Source organism: Lissotriton vulgaris, chromosome 5, assembly GCF_964263255.1.
Source record: "Lissotriton vulgaris chromosome 5, aLisVul1.2, whole genome shotgun sequence".
Classification (NCBI taxonomy): Eukaryota; Metazoa; Chordata; class Amphibia; order Caudata; family Salamandridae; genus Lissotriton; species Lissotriton vulgaris.
This window is the reverse complement of record NC_141693.1, coordinates 983,731,225-983,747,602: the sequence shown is the minus strand read 5'-3', so window position 1 is coordinate 983,747,602 and position 16,378 is coordinate 983,731,225. Positions and strand designations below refer to the sequence as shown.

Genomic DNA, 16,378 nt, shown 5'->3' with positions numbered 1-16,378 from the left:
TCACACCTCCCACATCGTGCAAATCACCTTGACAAAAAGAATATTATCACATCTTTTATTCCTTTCATGGATTGTTTTTTTTCTTAGCCCAGCCAAATAAAAGTAAAGTATGTCAAACATTTACCAGAACAAGCCTGCCAACAAACCTTTCACCCCCACCACCCCTCAAAGTTCCCTGGGGGTCGGCAGCCAGGTCTGTGGGCTGAGGCCTCGTGATTCCTGCACTGTTCTTTAACTTAAATATTGTGCCAGGAACATTCTTGCATGGCTAGCCCTCCTGACCTCGTGCACACTATGGATGTTAGATGTATGCTTGTGAAAAGTTCAGTTGGAGTGATATTTAGGTTGATTTCCTTTGCCTTCCTTGCAACTTGATTATCGCCACTTAGGTTTGAAATTGTACACGTTTCACTGTACATTTCGGTATGCTTAACAGTGTTCTTTACTGTATTTGATGTGGCACAAATGGATTTACAGCTAGCTGCAGGTGGATGTGCAGGGATTATTCTTTTTTTCGAAAGGTCATATCGACCAGGAAGTGCTGTACATAGAAGAGTACATTAAGGACATAGGAAATCGGAAATTAGGGATGAGTGAGACGTGATTTGGCTGCACACTATTTGTGTCATATGTGCAATGTCACCAGAAAGATTCTTTGCACTGTGATATATGAATACACACGGTGCCCCGTCCGACGCCGTTGGCATGATTGCTGGGGCCTCTCTAACTTGGTTCAAGTGACTGTCACCACGAGCCAGTAAGAGCAGCAGTTTTTTTTTTAATTATTTGCTGCCTGTGCCACGGTTACTGCTGGCGGCTCTTCAAACACAGGACAAATCATATTTCAGAAAGATTATCACACCTTTTTTTTTTTACCCTTTTGTCTTTAATGGATTTTTTCATTTCTTATGAGCACTGCCAGCTAAGTGAAGGTAAGTATGTCATCGTAGAGATTATACCATTTAGAGTAGCCAGGGTTAAAATTCAGCAGTCTGGTAGCATAGCAATGCAAAACGTGCCCCGCCCGATACCAGTGGCAATTGCTGGCACCTCTGACTCGGTTCAGGTGATGGGCCCCACGCACCAGTAAAAGGAGCAGCATTGTTTTGTTTTTTTCACTTACTGAGGTTACTGCTGGTGGCAACGACACTCACTCAAAACCACTCACACCCACGCAGTGCCACTTTCACCCACACTGTCCAGTGCACAATAGGTCTCGCAGTAGGAAAGTTGGAGCTATTGGTTTTGTAAATGACAAAGCCCTTTATGTTTTTCAAATGCAAAACAAACATAAAAGGCAGTGTTATTTGCTATTGTAATAGCTCAAAATTTACAACTGCAAGACCTATTGGCAACGCCTGTGCTTAAGAAAAGGAGCAGTGCAGCTATTAATACACAAATATGCAAACATGGATTGGAAAATAAAATAGTTCTTTCACAAAACGCATAAAATACACACATTACATCACTGTGCATCCTCTTAATACATTGATAGGGAACATAAACACACACACACAGTTAAATTACATTAAAAAATACACATAAGGCAGGAAAATTACAAAGGGAAGATCAATCACACATTTTTGCACAACAACACATATTAAATACTTCTTATTAACATACACACACTCATAACATCGCCCTCACACCCCAAAACTCACACACACCTTCACACACCCGCAATCACACTCACACAACATCACCCTCACACACCTTCAGCCTCACACACACTCACTCACACTCACCCGGGAGGACGCTCAGCTTGCAAGGCTCTGCTTCTATCCCCTGCTGCACTCTTCTGCACTCTAGAAAGGTGGCATAACAAAAAAAAATGACATCAAAATCACGTCTATACAAATCATGTGGCATTCCAAATGCTATAGGTGTCATATTCACAAAAATTATTGGCATTGTAAATAACAAATCTATCAATGTAGCTATTTGGAGAAAATACACACAAAAAAAAATAATAATCCTTTACAACACCAATAGCTCCTACTTTTCTAATGCGAGACCTATTGCATTTCCAATGCTTGTTTCACTTACTGAGGTTACTGCTGGTGGCACTGACTTACTAAGAGGCCTGCTACTGCTTCAAAGTTCCCGCCTCGATGTTATGCCGGTGACTCATTCAGTACGTTTGCGCTGGGGTGTGGACGTGTGGTCATGTGGTCCACCATCCCTGGAATGAAAAAAGGTTACGCACGCACGCACGCACGGCACGCTAGCGCAGCCCCCTACACTATAGAACTAAATACAGCCCAATTAGGGGCCTGCCCACCTCCGGCAATACTGAAAGCAAATGAATTTGCATCAAGGAAATGAAGTTATCAGGCTCGCTCTCTCAGCAGCACTGCAGAGAAACACTCTTCTTCGCCGAGGAGAGGACTCTGGAGACTGTCTGAAGTGAACAACTTGGCAGTACGGCAATTATATTTTATTTACTTTGATCATGACCTGCAGACTGCAGTGCAGTCGTTTTGGTGGAGTGAGTTGCCAGTGGCAGTGTAGACCCGGCCCTGATAAAAAGGTGCCGGTGCTGAGCACCGGCACAAATTAAGCCCTGGGTGTGTAGCATCTTTACTAAACAGAAACAAGTAAAGGTTCAAAATGTCGGTTATTTTTGAGAAACTGAACAAAGTTAAGTGGACTACCATCACACACAACATGCATTAGAAATCTGAAGGATATTGGCGTTCAGGCTGATTGTCTCTGACTGATTAACGTTAAGTTCCTTTTTAAAAGCTGTGAATAGGCTACCAAAGAGTCTTTGTTATAAGACTATAAGACTATGTTTTACATCGTACTGCTGTTTGGATGTTTCAGTGAAACTCCCAGCGCGGTGACTGGAATGATTCGAAGACCTGAATCTATGAAAAATCTAATTTTGGAAAAAAAGGAAATGTTGGTAAACAATCATAAGATACCAAAATTACACTGTGAGTGAGTTGCCGGAGTCCAGTGTCACAATGATAATACACCCTACTCAAGACGTTACTGCCTCTGTATGCATCTTCCAAAGTCAGCAGTTATTTCAAAATGTAAAAACTAGTCTTGGAACATAATTTCCTCCTGTGGAATACATTCAGAATGTTTAATTGTCACCAAAATAATACAGGATTTCTTCACTTGCGTTCCAGACTTAAGAAAAACATGTTTTCCATCTTTTGCTTAGGATACTTGTTCATTACTGCCATACACATACACGTTCCCCACATTCTTAGCTGTATTCCACTGATTTGTATAGCAAGGAAATGCCAAGACACTAGAAAACAGCACACCCACTCTGACTAGCTACCTAGATATTTGCCGAGGGACATGGGCAAGAATACATAAAACATCACAGGACGTTTGCTAAAACAGAGCTGAGGAGGGTTCTACATTGTGAATGAGCAAGGGGCTCAAGTGTCTTGTACAGCAGGTATGCTGGAGGAAGGGAAGGGAGCTTTCAAACAAGGCTATTTTCCATGATTCGCTTTGGCACGCAGTAGGCTCTGGAACAGACCATACTTCACTCACTTCCTTTAAATCATTGGAGGAGATCCACCAACTACTGTTCCAGATAACCCTGTAGTAGCAATCATGAAAATAATAAATGTAAGAATCTACGAAGCTCCAAGTGCATACTTCTGTGTAACAAAGATTATTCAGAAATTCCCTTTCTGATTATTACTGGTCAATCCTAATATTCTAAAGCTACAAGTAGCAGGTTAGATCCTCTCCTACAAGCGGTGCCCTGTTCTACTCTATTTATCTACATTATATCTCCCCGCCCTTCTCCCGCCCCCACACTACCCGGCTCCCACCCCTCAACCCCACTTCCCACTGTACAACCCCGCTGGCATAGTTTACCCAAATCCTGGCTTTGACTTTAAGTTACTTTTTATATCCTTGTCTAGCTATGTATTGCTTGTGACCCCTGGCTCTTTCATTTTGCTTGTCATCTTTTGTGTACGATTGTAAAGTTTTTTATCTCACCATGTCTCTACTTCCATACCTGTAAAGTGCTCTGATACCCTTGGGTCTAGCCAGCGCTATTTAAAACTGTTAAAAAAATTTATATAAAAAAATATTGCTTCTGTGAGCATAATTGTTATTACTCCTATGGGTCCAGGCAGCTCAGTTGGTCCCTCGCCGCCACTGTCCACTCCCTGTTGCTCGAGGAGCGTCCTCGCAGCGCAGTGGAAGGGGCTCTGAAGGGGCAGACGTGCACAGGAAAGGCTCTCAGCACGTGCAGTGATGTACACATGGGATGCCAAAGCTACACTGTCCTGGGTGAGGGCATATTTACAGTAGACATCAGGATTGATACCTTATATGGGACGCAAAGCATTTTCACCTAACAGTGTGCAACACTGAATTCAGCATGACATCATAATTCATGATGCTGAGCAGGGCTATATAGGCAGGCCTGTGACTGGCAAGACTGATAGTCGGACATTACTGTCAAGACGATAACTGGAATCGGCCCTCGCTGACGAGGAACCAAACTCTCGGCCATGGGACCCGGGGCCTTTGGAGTTCGCAGGTGGAAGAGTATTTTACGGATAGGCCTCTGCTTGCTGACCTTGATGTGCCTGGGGTCCACGCTCTACCTGTACAAGCACTTACAGGAGAAAGTGCGGAGCTCCGTGAACCTGCTCCTGGAGTTCAAGCCGCTGCAGGAGAGGCTCTTTGCGCAGGTGGAAGGGACGGATGAAGAGCGGTCCAGGGTGGAGCAGTCCCTCCAGAAGGAGCGTGCAGAGCACAAAAAGACTAAGGACGATTTTGTAGTACTTAAATCTGAATGTCAAGAAGCCCTGAGCAAAGAGAAGGAAGAAGCCATGAACCACTTCGTCGCCCTCCTCTCTCACCACAAGATCCTGAAGAACCAGCATGAAGGAGTGAAGCGGCAGCTCCTGGACTTGCAGGAGCAGGCTAACTCTCTAAAGCTGGAAAACCGGCGAGCATTGGGGAGCCACAACCAGAAATATGCCCAGCTGCAGCTGGAGTATGAGGAACACCTGGGGATGATGCTGGCCACGATATCGAAACTAATGGAAGAAAGTATGGTTCTTGGCAATGCACATGAAGAGCTCCGCTCTCAGCTGCTTAGTGCGCAGGAGCACCTGAATCCGGTGCGCCGGATGAAGGAAGCTCTTCAGAGGATACCAAGCTTCAAGCTGGTCACAGGCCTGAAGAACAAGGAATTTCAATCACAGGCCCCAGACAAACTGACAAGAATGTGATGCATTTCTGCACTGTTGGCGAGTACACAAGAAATCTGACCCTTGATGCTGATCAGATCTTTTCGCCACTGGTGCCACAAGGCCTAAAAATAAAAGATTTTTTTTTAGATGCATCAGATGTCTGATTTATTGTTAGATGCTAAATTTGATTGTTGGATGCTAAATCCTCAGAGGGTGTGTAGCATCTTTACTAAACATAAACAAGTAAAGGTTAAAAATGTCACTTATTTTTGAGAAACTGAACAAAGTTAAGTGGACTGCCAATCACACACAACATGCATTAGAAATCTGAAGGATAGTGGCCTTCAGGTGGATTGTCTCTGACTGATTAACAAGTTCCTTTTTAAAAGCTGTGAATAAGCTACCAAAGAGCCTTTGTTATAAGACTATGTTTTACATCGTACTGCTGTTTGGATGTTTCAGTGAAACTCCCAGGGCGGTGACTGGAATGATTCAAAGACTTGAATCTATGAAAAATCAAATTTTGGAAAAAGAGGAAATGATGGTAACCAATCATAAGATAGCAAAAGAGTGTATTGCCGGAGTCCAGTGTGACAATGATAATACATGCTACAAAAATAGAAAATCCCTATGCACTCAGAGAATAGAATCTCAAACTAACAGTCAGAGATAACCATGCCATACTATATCTGAAACCACTGTAAAGTCACACCAGATTAAAGAAACAACTTATGTATTTGTTAATACCAAGGTATATTGTTTGCATTTTATTAAGTGCAGTATATATTAAAACAAGCATTTGCAATGCAATAGGTCTCTCATTAGGAAAGTTTGAGCTATTGGTATTGTAAATGACACATTTTGTATTTGTTTTTTTTTTTAAAATCGCGAAATTAATAGCTTAGTCATTTACAATGCCAATAGTTATAACTTTTGCAAATGTGACACCTATAGCATTTATAATGCAATATGTGTTTTTATTTCCGTGACTTAGATGTATTGATATTACAAATAACAATGGCTTTTAATTTTTTCAAATAATTAATACTTAAATAAAAGTTATTGTAATTTATAACGGCAATAGCTTAAACCTTTGTAAATGACTTTTGTGAAGATTATGTTCAGTGTATTTTATTGTGACTAAAATCCAAGAACAGAAGTGAAATATTAACATCTTTTTGTTACATTTGTAATAAAGCTTGAAACATTGAGAGAACATATTTGAACCAGTTGTTGTTGAATGGTTGCACACATTTATGCTCTGGTAGTGCACAGTGATGTTGTGATGCCCCTCTGTGATGCTGTGGTGGTGCCCCTGAGTGATGCTGTATGCTATGCTATCTTTTGTTTTGGTATCCTATGGTTTGTTTTGTTATGCTATGTTTTGCTATCCTATGCTTTGATTTGTTATGCTATGCTGTGTTTTGTGATGATATGCTTTGTTATGCTATGCTATGCTATGTTTTGCTATGCTATGCTTTGTTATGCTATTTTTTGTTATGCTATGTTTTGTGTTTTATTATGCTATGCTTTGTTTTGCTATGCTATGCTTTGTTTTGCTATGCTATGTTTTGTTATGCTATGTTTTGTTGTATTTGGTATGCTATGCTATGTTTTGCTATGCTATTATATGTTTTGCTATTATATGTTTTGTTTTGCTATGCTATGTTTTGTAGTGCTTTGTTAAGCTATGCTATGTTTTGTTGTGTTTTTTTCACAACCAATTTATTGAGCAAGTAGGTAATAAAATAGTGGCACCCCACAGGTCGGAGATCACCACCAACAGTACAGGCACAGTATATCAGATGAGTAGCAAATGTTTAAGCAGGCACCGAAAATAGGCTCAATATGTATAAGCCCCCAACCCACCCTACCCCGCAACCCCCGTCCCCCCCAACTCCCAGAAACTCCCCCCATCCCTCCCCCCCCCCCACGCACGTGTACATATAGCAGCAGATAAAGGGTGTAGGTGTAGCGCGACAGGAGTGTCGCAGAATCGGGCCAACAATGTCCGTACAATCAAATGTCTTCTTCTCGCTCCGCTGGGGGATCCAGTGACAGACCCCGGTAGTCGGCCCACCGCTTCCAAATTTTGTAGTGTTTGCGTGGGCAGCCCCTCGCCTCAAAGATCGGCTTTTCAAGGCCCATGTAATAGTCCAATCCAGCTTTCCACGCAGACAGGGGAGGGGCCCTCACACCCTTCCATGCCCTGGCCAGGTCCCGCTTGGCAACAACAAGCCCCAAAAGCAGCAGATGACGTTTATAAATGTTCCCACCAATGCCCTCCATAACATGCAACAACCCCAGCCGATGGGTGCGGGGAAGGTCCCAGCCCAGGACCTCAGATAGACAGCTCCACACGCCTCTCCAGAAGCCAGACAACCGACCACACGACCACACAGTATGTAACAGGGATCCAGGCACCGCCCCACAGCGCAGGCATTCCGGGGATTCAATCAACCCAGCCCTCCACAATCGTTCACGGGTATAGTAGGCCCGGTGCAGGTACTTAAATTGGATGAGCCGGAGCCGTACAGCAATGGCGGTCCCACGCGGGGATTCTAACGCCTCCCTCCAATCGTCCTCATCTAGAGGGCCTACGTCCACCTCCCAAGCCGCCCGAAGAGAGTGCAGGGTAGAGGAGCAATGAATAACCAGCGTCTGGTATATCCGGGATACCTTCCTATCCCCCAGGTCCCCCATAAAGACCTTCGCCTCGACTGGGCTAAACTCTGGTAGGGAGTCCAGGTTGGCAATGCTCGGGGTGAGGGCGTGGCGCAGCGGCAGGTAACGGAAGAACTGGGACTGAGGCATTTGGAACTCCGTGCGAAGTTCCTCGAATGATTTGAGGGTAGTACCGGACATGACCTGGCCCAGCAACGAGATACCTATCGCCTCCCAGCCCTCAAAGCCGGCCAGGGCCGAAAGCTCTGGGAGCAGGCCATTATGCCAGAGCGGCGTCTCAGCCGCCAATTTGCCCCACCAATCCATGCGGCGTAGGGCCTGTCTCCACACTGCAAAGACCACTCTGGTGACCGACGGTAGTGCACGACGCAGACGGGCTGAGTATAGAATGGTGTGTAACGTGTTATCGCCCATGAGCGACCGCTCCAATGCATACGCCGGGTCCCCCCTGTCGCTGTACCACCACTCATTAAGAACAAGCAGTTGGGAAGCCTGGTAGTAAGATAGGAGATCAGAAGTGGCCAGGCCCCCGCAATAGGTAGACAGGAAGCATGTTTTCAACGCTACTCTGGCCGCTCCGCCAGGCCACAGAAAGCGACCCAGCGTCGAGTTAACCTGGCGAATGTTTTGTTGTGTTTTGCTGTGTTTTGCTATGCTATTTGTTGTGTTTTGTTATGCTATTTGTTGTGTTTTGTTATGCTATGTTTTGTTGTGTTTTGCTATGTTTTGTTATGCTATGTGTTGTGTTATGCTATGTTATGCTATGTTTTGTTATGCTATGCTTTGTTTTGCTATGCTATGTTTTGTTGTGTTTTGTTATGCTATGCAATGTTTTGTTGGGGCTATGCTATATTATGCTATGCTATGTTTTGTTATGCTATGCCATTTTTTGTTGTGATTTATTATGCTATGCTTTGTTTTGCTATGCTGTTTTATTATGCCATGCTATGCTTTGTTATGCTATGCTATGTTGTGTTTTGTTATGCTTTGCTATGTTGTGTTTTGTTATGCTTTGCTATGTTGTGTTTTGTTATGCTATGTTCTGTTGTGTTTTGCTATGCTTTGTTTGGTTATGCTATGCTTTGTTATGCTATGATTTGTTGTGTCTTATTATGCTATGCTTTGTTTTGCTATGCTGTTATGCTATGCTTTGTTATGCTATGTTTTGTTATGCTAAGCTTTGTTTTGTTACGCAATGCTATGTTGTGTTTTGTTATGCTATGTTGTGTTATGCTATGTTTTGGTGTGTTTTGTTATGCTATGCTATGTTTTGTTGTGGCTATGCTATGCTTTGTTATGCTATGCTATGTTTTGTTGTGGCTATGCTATGCTTTGTTATGCTATGCTATGTTTTGTTATGCTTTGCTATTTTTTGTTATGTTTTATTATGCTATGCTTTGTTTTGCTATGCTATGTTTTATTATGCCATGCTATGCTTTGTTATGCTATGCTTTGTTATGCTATGCTATGTTGTGTTTTGTTATGCTTTGCTATGTTGTGTTTTGTTATGCTATGTTCTGTTGTGTTTTGCTATGCTTTGTTTGGTTATGCTATGCTTTGTTATGCTATGATTTGTTGTGTCTTATTATGCTATGCTTTATTTTGCTATGCTGTTATGCTATGCTATGCTTTGTTATGCTATGTTTTGTTATGCTAAGCTTTGTTTTGTTACGCAATGCTATGTTGTGTTTTGTTATGCTATGTTGTGTTATGCTATGTTTTGGTGTGTTTTGTTATGCTATGCTATGTTTTGTTGTGGCTATGCTATGCTTTGTTATGCTATGCTATGTTTTGTTATGCTTTGCTATTTTTTGTTATGTTTTATTATGCTATGCTTTTTTTGGCTATGCTATGTTTTGTTATGCTATGTTTTGTTATGCTATGTTTTGGTATGCTATGTTTTATTATGCTATGTTTTGTTATGCTATGCTGAGCTTTGTTTTGTTATGCTATGTTGTGTTTTTTATGCTATGCTATGTTGTGTTTTTTATGCTATGCTATGTTGTGTTATGCTATGCTATGTTTTGGTGTGTTTTGTTATGCTATGTTTTGGTGTTTTGTTATGCTATGCTATGTTTTGTTGTGGCTATGCTATGCTATGTTTTGTTATGCTATGCTAAGCTTTATTTTGTTATGCTATGTTGTTTTGTTATGCTATGCTATGCTATGTTGTTTTGTTATGCTATGCTTTGTTGTGTTCTGCTATGTTTTGTTCTGCTCTGTTTTGTTATGCTATGTTTTGTTATACTATGCTATGTTTTGTTTTGCTATTCTTTATGTTTTGCTATGCTTTGTTATGTTTTGCTATGCTATGTTTTGTTTTGCTATGCTTTGTTATGCTATGCTTTGTTTTGTTATGCTATGCTAAGCCTTGTTTTGTTATGCTATGCTAAGCTTTGTTTTGTTATGCTATGCTATGTTGTGTTTTGTTATGCTATGCTTTGTTGTGTTTTGCTATGTTTTGTTATGCTATGCTTTGTTGTGTTCTGCTCTGTTTTGTTATGCTATGCTTTGTTATACTATGCTATGTTTTGTTTTGCTATGCTTTGCTATGCTTTGTTATGTTTTGCTATGCTATGTTTGGTTTTGCTATGCTTTATGTAATGCTTTGTTTTGCTATGTTTTGTTATGTTATGCTATGCTATGTTTTGTTGTGTTTTGTTATGCTGTTTTGTTTTGTTATGCATGTTTTGTTATACTATGCTATGTTTTGTTTTGCTATGCTTTATGTTTCGCTATGCTTTGTTATGTTTTGCTATGCTGTTTTGCTTTGCTATGCTTTGTTTTGTTATGCTATGCTAAGCTTTGTTTTGTTATGCTATGCTATGTTGTGTTTTGTTATGCTATGCTTTGTTGTGTTCTGCTCTGTTTTGTTATGCTATGCTTTGTTATACTATGCTATGTTTTGTTTTGCTATGCTTTGTTTTGCTATGCTTTATGTTTTGCTATGCTATGTTTGGTTTTGCTATGCTTTATGTAATGCTTTGTTTTGCTATGTTTTGTTATGCTATGTTTTGTTATGCTATGCTATGTTTTGTTGTGCTATGCTGTTTTGTTTTGTTATGCATGTTTTGTTTTGCTATCATATGCTTTCTTTTGTTATGCTATGCTATGTTTTGCTATCCTATGCTTTTTTTAATATGCTATGCTATGCTGTGTTTTGCTATGCTATGCTATGTTTTGTTATGCTATGCTGGTGAGGATGTGTGAGGGTGTGTGACGGTGAGAGGGTTGTGAGGGTGAGAGGGTTGTGAGGGTGAGAGGGTTGTGAGGGTGAGAAGGTTGTGAGGGTGAGAAGATTGTGAGGGTTGTGAGGGTGAGAGGGTTGTGAGGGTAAGAGATTTTTTTTAGCCCCAGTCCACTATTCCAGTTACGTCTATGATGAGAGGACAAAATGACTTACCGAGTTAAATGGAGTAAAGCAACATTGCAAAATAGTATTTACATCTCCTTACAAACAAGCTGAATGACATTAACCATACGTGAAAGAGGTAACACGGACTTAAAACTGCCTCGAAGTGCTGGGAAGGAGATACAAGCAGTCACTGACCAGGATTACTTAACTACATGATAATATGATGCTTTTTGGTTTATTTTTTAAGTTAATTACTCGCTCAGATAAAAAAAAATGGCAAACCCCTATGCTTCAAAAACATAATCATCATTCAGCCCTGCAGGGTACATTTGGAGCTCATGTTACACTAGCGTCGTATTTGTTGTCTCTACAGAAAATAAACACAAATTGGTCCCAGACATCTGTAATAAAATGGACCTCGGTCAAAGGTCAATATTGGCGCTACAAAAGACATCTTTGTCTGCTTCAGATATGCAACAAAGACCCAGACAAGGGAGACTGGCTTTCTTAGAGTCGCAGATAAGATCAACATGCTCAGACTTATTAAACCGGATGAGGTCTGATGCTGCGGAAACCGGACTCAATGTGATGTGTAGCGCTTGGTGGTTGGGACCGTGCAGCAATGCCTGTGGCCGATTTCCACGGCAGGACCAACAAAAGCATCACATGTGAGTAACCAATACCTCTGACGTGCGGGCTTCATAGCGCAGACTGCCAAGCAGGCCTGGAGCGCAAACTAAGAAAGTTCGTGGAAAATGATACAATACCAGCCCTGTTTTAGACAATACAAGCGTATCGGACAGGTCAAAATGGGGGGTTCCTACCGAAATCCATGTTTTGAAAAATAACAAATGCTGTTTTTTTTTTTGCTTCTACCACATCCCACAGGGTAAATCACGGGCAGAAAAAAATTGAGCTGTTTCACAAATGCATAACACTCAAAATAAGCGGGAATTGTAAGAATCAAAAGTGTATCTACTAATTATGACTAAACAACTCAGGAAAGCACCCTATTGAGTTCTCGCAGGCGAATAGCTTGCCGTGCGACACGGAGACGGACAAAGAAGGTGAAAAAGAGTCATGAGTGACAAAATCACAACAAGATGTGGGCGCGCACTCAGGAAAACTAAACCTAGCGTGGGGGCGGGACTTCCGTCTTATGCGCGAATCAGCGCCCACGGAGTTCCTGGCCAGAGTAGTAGTGGTGACGTGGGGCTCCCATACCAGAGGGAGAGCCCCGCGAAGGCTACAGAACACCGGATTGGCGGTAAGTGGGACTGTATTCGGGAGGGGGGGCGCGTGTGTGTGTATGTGTGCGACGGCGGGGGTGTCTCTGCATGCGTGCGTGTGTGTATGTGCGCTCGTGTGTGTGTCTCTGGTGAGGTAAGGGGGGAGCGTGTGTGTATGCAGTGTGTGTGCGTGGCTCTGTGTGTGTGTGCGTGGCTCTGTGTGTGTGTGCGTGGCTCTGTGTGTGTGTGCGTGGCTCTGTGTGTGCGTGCGTGGCTCTGTGTGTGCGTGCGTGGCTCTGTGTGTGCGTGCGTGGCTCTGAGTGTGCGTGGCTCTGTGTGTGGCTCTGTGTGTGTGTGTGTGTGGGTGGATCTGTGTGTGTGTGCGCGCGTGGCTCTGTGTGTGCGCGCGTGGCTCTGTGTGTGCGCGCGTGGCTCTGTGTGTGCGCGCGTGGCTCTGTGTGTGCGCGCGTGGCTCTGTGTGTGCGCGCGTGGCTCTGTGTGTGCGCGCGTGGCTCTGTGTGGGTGTGCGTGGCTCTGTGTGGGTGTGCGTGGCTCTGTGTGGGTGTGCGTGGCTCTGTGTGGGTGTGCGTGGCTCTGTGTGGGTGTGCGTGGCTCTGTGGGTGTGCGTGGCTCTGTGTGGGTGTGCGTGGCTCTGTGTGGGTGTGCGTGGCTCTGTGTGGGTGTGCGTGGCTCTGTGTGGGTGTGCGTGGCTCTGTGTGGGTGTGCGTGGCTCTGTGTGGGTGTGCGTGGCTCTGTGTGGGTGTGCGTGGCTCTGTGTGGGTGTGCGTGGCTCTGTGTGTGTGCGTGGCTGTGTGTGTGTGTGTGCGTGGCTGTGTGTGTGTGTGCGTGGCTGTGTGTGTGTGTGCGTGGCTGTGTGTGTGCGCGCGTGGCTGTGTTTGGCTCTGTGTGTGCGCGGGTGTGTGTGTGCGTGGCTGTGTGTGTGTGCGTGGATCTGGGTGTGTGTGGCTCTGTGTGTGGCTCTGTGTGTGTGTGGCTCTGTGTGTGTGTGTGTGTGGCTCTGTGTGTGTGTGTGGCTCTGTGTGTGTGTGTGTGTGTGTGGCTCTGTGTGTGGCTCTGTGTGTGTGTGTGTGGCTCTGTGTGTGTGTGTGGCTCTGTGTGTGTGTGTGTGTGTGTGTGTGGCTCTGTGTGTGTGTGGCTCTGTGTGTGTGTGGCTCTGTGTGTGTGTGGCTCTGTGTGTGTGTGTGTGGCTCTGTGTGTGTGGCTCTGTGTGTGTGTGTGTGGCTCTGTGTGGCTCTGTGTGTCTGTGGCTCTGTGTGTGTGTGTGGCTCTGTGTGTGTGGCGTGCGGCTCTGTGTGTGTGTAGCGTGTGGCTCTGTGTGTGTGTGGCGTGCGGCTCTGTGTGTGTGTGTGGCTCTGTGTGTGTGTGTGTGGCTCTGTGTGTGTGTGTGTGACTCTGTGTGTGTTGCTCTGTGTGTGTGTGTGTGTGGCTCTGTGTGTGTGTGTGGCTCTGTGTGTGTGTGTGTGTGGCTCTGTGTGTGTGTGGCTCTGTGTGTGTGTGTGTGTGGCTCTGTGTGTGTGTGTGTGGCTCTGTGTGGCTCTGTGTGTCTGTGGCTCTGTGTGTGTCTGTGGCTTTGTGTGTGTGGCGTGCGGCTCTGTGTGTGGTGTGTGGCGTGCGGCTCTGTGTGTGGTGTGTGGCGTGTGGCTCTGTGTGTGGTGTGTGGCGTGTGGCTGTGTGTGTGTGTGTGGCCTGTGGCTGTGTGTGTGTGGCTTTGTGTGTGTGTGGCTCTGTGTGTGTGTGTGTGTGTGGCTCTGTGTGTGTGTGTCTGTGTGTGTGTGTGTGTGTGGCTGTGTGTGTGTGGCTGTGTGTGTGTGGCTCTGTGTGTGTGGCTCTGTGTGTGTGTGTGGCTCTGTGTGTGTGTCTGTGGCTCTGTGTGTGTGGCTCTGCGTGTGTAGCTCTGTGTGTTGCTCTGTGTGTATGTGTGTGCAAATGCAATAGGTCTCACATTTGAGATTAAGCTTTTGGCATTGTAAATGACAATGCCATTTATTTATCTGTTTTCAAAACCAACCCATGAATAAAGGTTTGTCATTTACAACGCCAATAGCTCTAACTTTTTCGAAGGCGAAACCTATTGCGTTGTAAATGCTTGTATAGTTTACAGTCTAGCTGTCAGCAAGATACAAGGATTCACACTAATCTCCTCTCATTACTGACTTTAATCATGATCTGAATTTGGAGCATTTTCACATTTTCTTTGCTTTTTAAAAACTTCTTTTTTTTTTTTTACTACAAAACATGGTCCACAGTTCCTCTTATCATGATGCAAGCAGGCATTGTTGCTCTTACATCTCTTAATTATCATGGCAACATTTCACCAGCTTTTTTCAAATGTGATTTTACGTTAGCTGCCTAACTATCGCAACTAGCTCCTCTCAAGTGGATCGAAGGGATATAAAAATGCCCTCTGTGCCAAAGATTGGTTAAAATATTCGATAATCCCGGTCACTTTGAGGTGTAGTATAGGTTTTAAAAACACAGCAGAAATATGCTGTCACTCTGCTCTGTGTTGGTTAGTGAGAAACCTAAATAGCACTGTTCCTACCACATATTCACGTTGTTTGATCTTAAGTTTTAAATCCTCCACTAGCCATGCTTCAAAACACCAGTAAAGGATAATTTTCTTTAATATACTGGTCTTTGAGTCCTTGTCCAACTCTGCCTTTAGCTTGAACCCCAGTGTTACAGATCACTGTCATCAATCAACGGTTTTTCCAAAGACACAATTACCAACTTGATCCAAAGACTTTACCTGTCCCTAGTCTACAGTGATGCCAGTCGCCCCAACAGCTTTGCTGCTAGGCAAGCTACAGTTGATGCATAGAGCCAGGCCATCTGAATGGCCCACTTCAAGGAAGTGCTGAGATTGAGATTGTGACAGAAAGGAATAGGGCCTTCTACCCATCAGTGCTTTCCACCCTTTGGTGTGTACCCTTATGTATAGTCTCTCCTTCCTCACTGTATTTCCGGAAAAGACTGGAAGACTTCGGTTGCCATCCATACAAGCATGAAAGAGACATGCTAAAAATTAGAATATTTTCACACTCTAAAACACTAGACAAATGCTCCATGCTAATACTGCTACTCCACTATCACACCCTCCTACCTTTTACTCAGTAACAACAAATCTAAAGTTGGTGTTACAGAGTCTCTTCTAAACTTTAGTCCCAGAACTGAAGGTTAAGAAAAGCCACAGTCTAACTATTACTATATGCACTGTCTTAGATCTTTTTCATTTCACTGTTTATTGTACCGGTTATACATTTCAAAATGATTGTACTTGTACACTTTTTTGAAACCCTCAAAGTAGGAAGATTGACTCCCAGAATAAGATCTTCAGGATGCCAACTTTCATGTTCCCATTTATTTCCCTACTGTAGGTTCCTTTAATTCGTAGTAGTAGTATTAGCATTTAGATCGACTCTTTGAGCTTCACATTAGTTTTCAGAGTTTTTGTCAGTGTCATAACAGAAATGTCTTCTTAAGAAGTATTTAGTGTATGCCTAGCTGATCGTTGATTAATTGGAGGCCATGCTCGACAATCCATTTGGATCAATTGCTAAATGTGAAGAAAGCGAAGCATGTTGGTAGTTGCTTTTTCCAGGCGATCTCATTTGCAGGGAATTGGTAACAGTCTGTTTGAATATAGTGAGCGTGGAAAACAAGCCCTATTTCCCTTACTGCTTAGCTAGCTGCTCTGTTATCAAATCTGAGCTTGATTGCCATTTGTCTAAATATTGTAGTGATGACCTCAGCCTTCTGATGAAGCGGTACCAATTAACCAAGCAGCAAGAGGTCAATTTCATGGAGCTTCGTAAGCCAAGTGCTACTTTCCTCATTGGAACTTCAATAAAAAGACACTTTTGCTTATGCTTGGGAGAGGTGTGGCGTCGCGGCCAAGG

General features: G+C 43.6%; 2 protein-coding genes across 3 annotated transcripts in view; both read left to right on the top strand.

The window, feature by feature from the left end:
• The window catches only part of ALDH18A1 (aldehyde dehydrogenase 18 family member A1), a 508,980-nt gene that overhangs the window by 295,860 nt on the left and 196,742 nt on the right, over nt 1-16,378 (top strand). The gene's annotated exons all lie outside the window — the stretch shown is intronic.
• Nucleotides 4,500-5,228, top strand: LOC147711858 (Golgi integral membrane protein 4-like). The gene has a single exon (XM_086924960.1). The coding sequence runs from the start codon at nt 4,500-4,502 to the stop codon at nt 5,226-5,228; it is 729 nt and encodes a 242-aa protein (XP_086781086.1).

What these genes read in the sequence shown, in the direction of transcription:
- LOC147711858 (XM_086924960.1), top strand. Translation starts at nt 4,500, where the DNA reads ATGGGACCCGGGGCCTTTGGAGTTCGCAGGTGGAAGAGTATTTTACGG.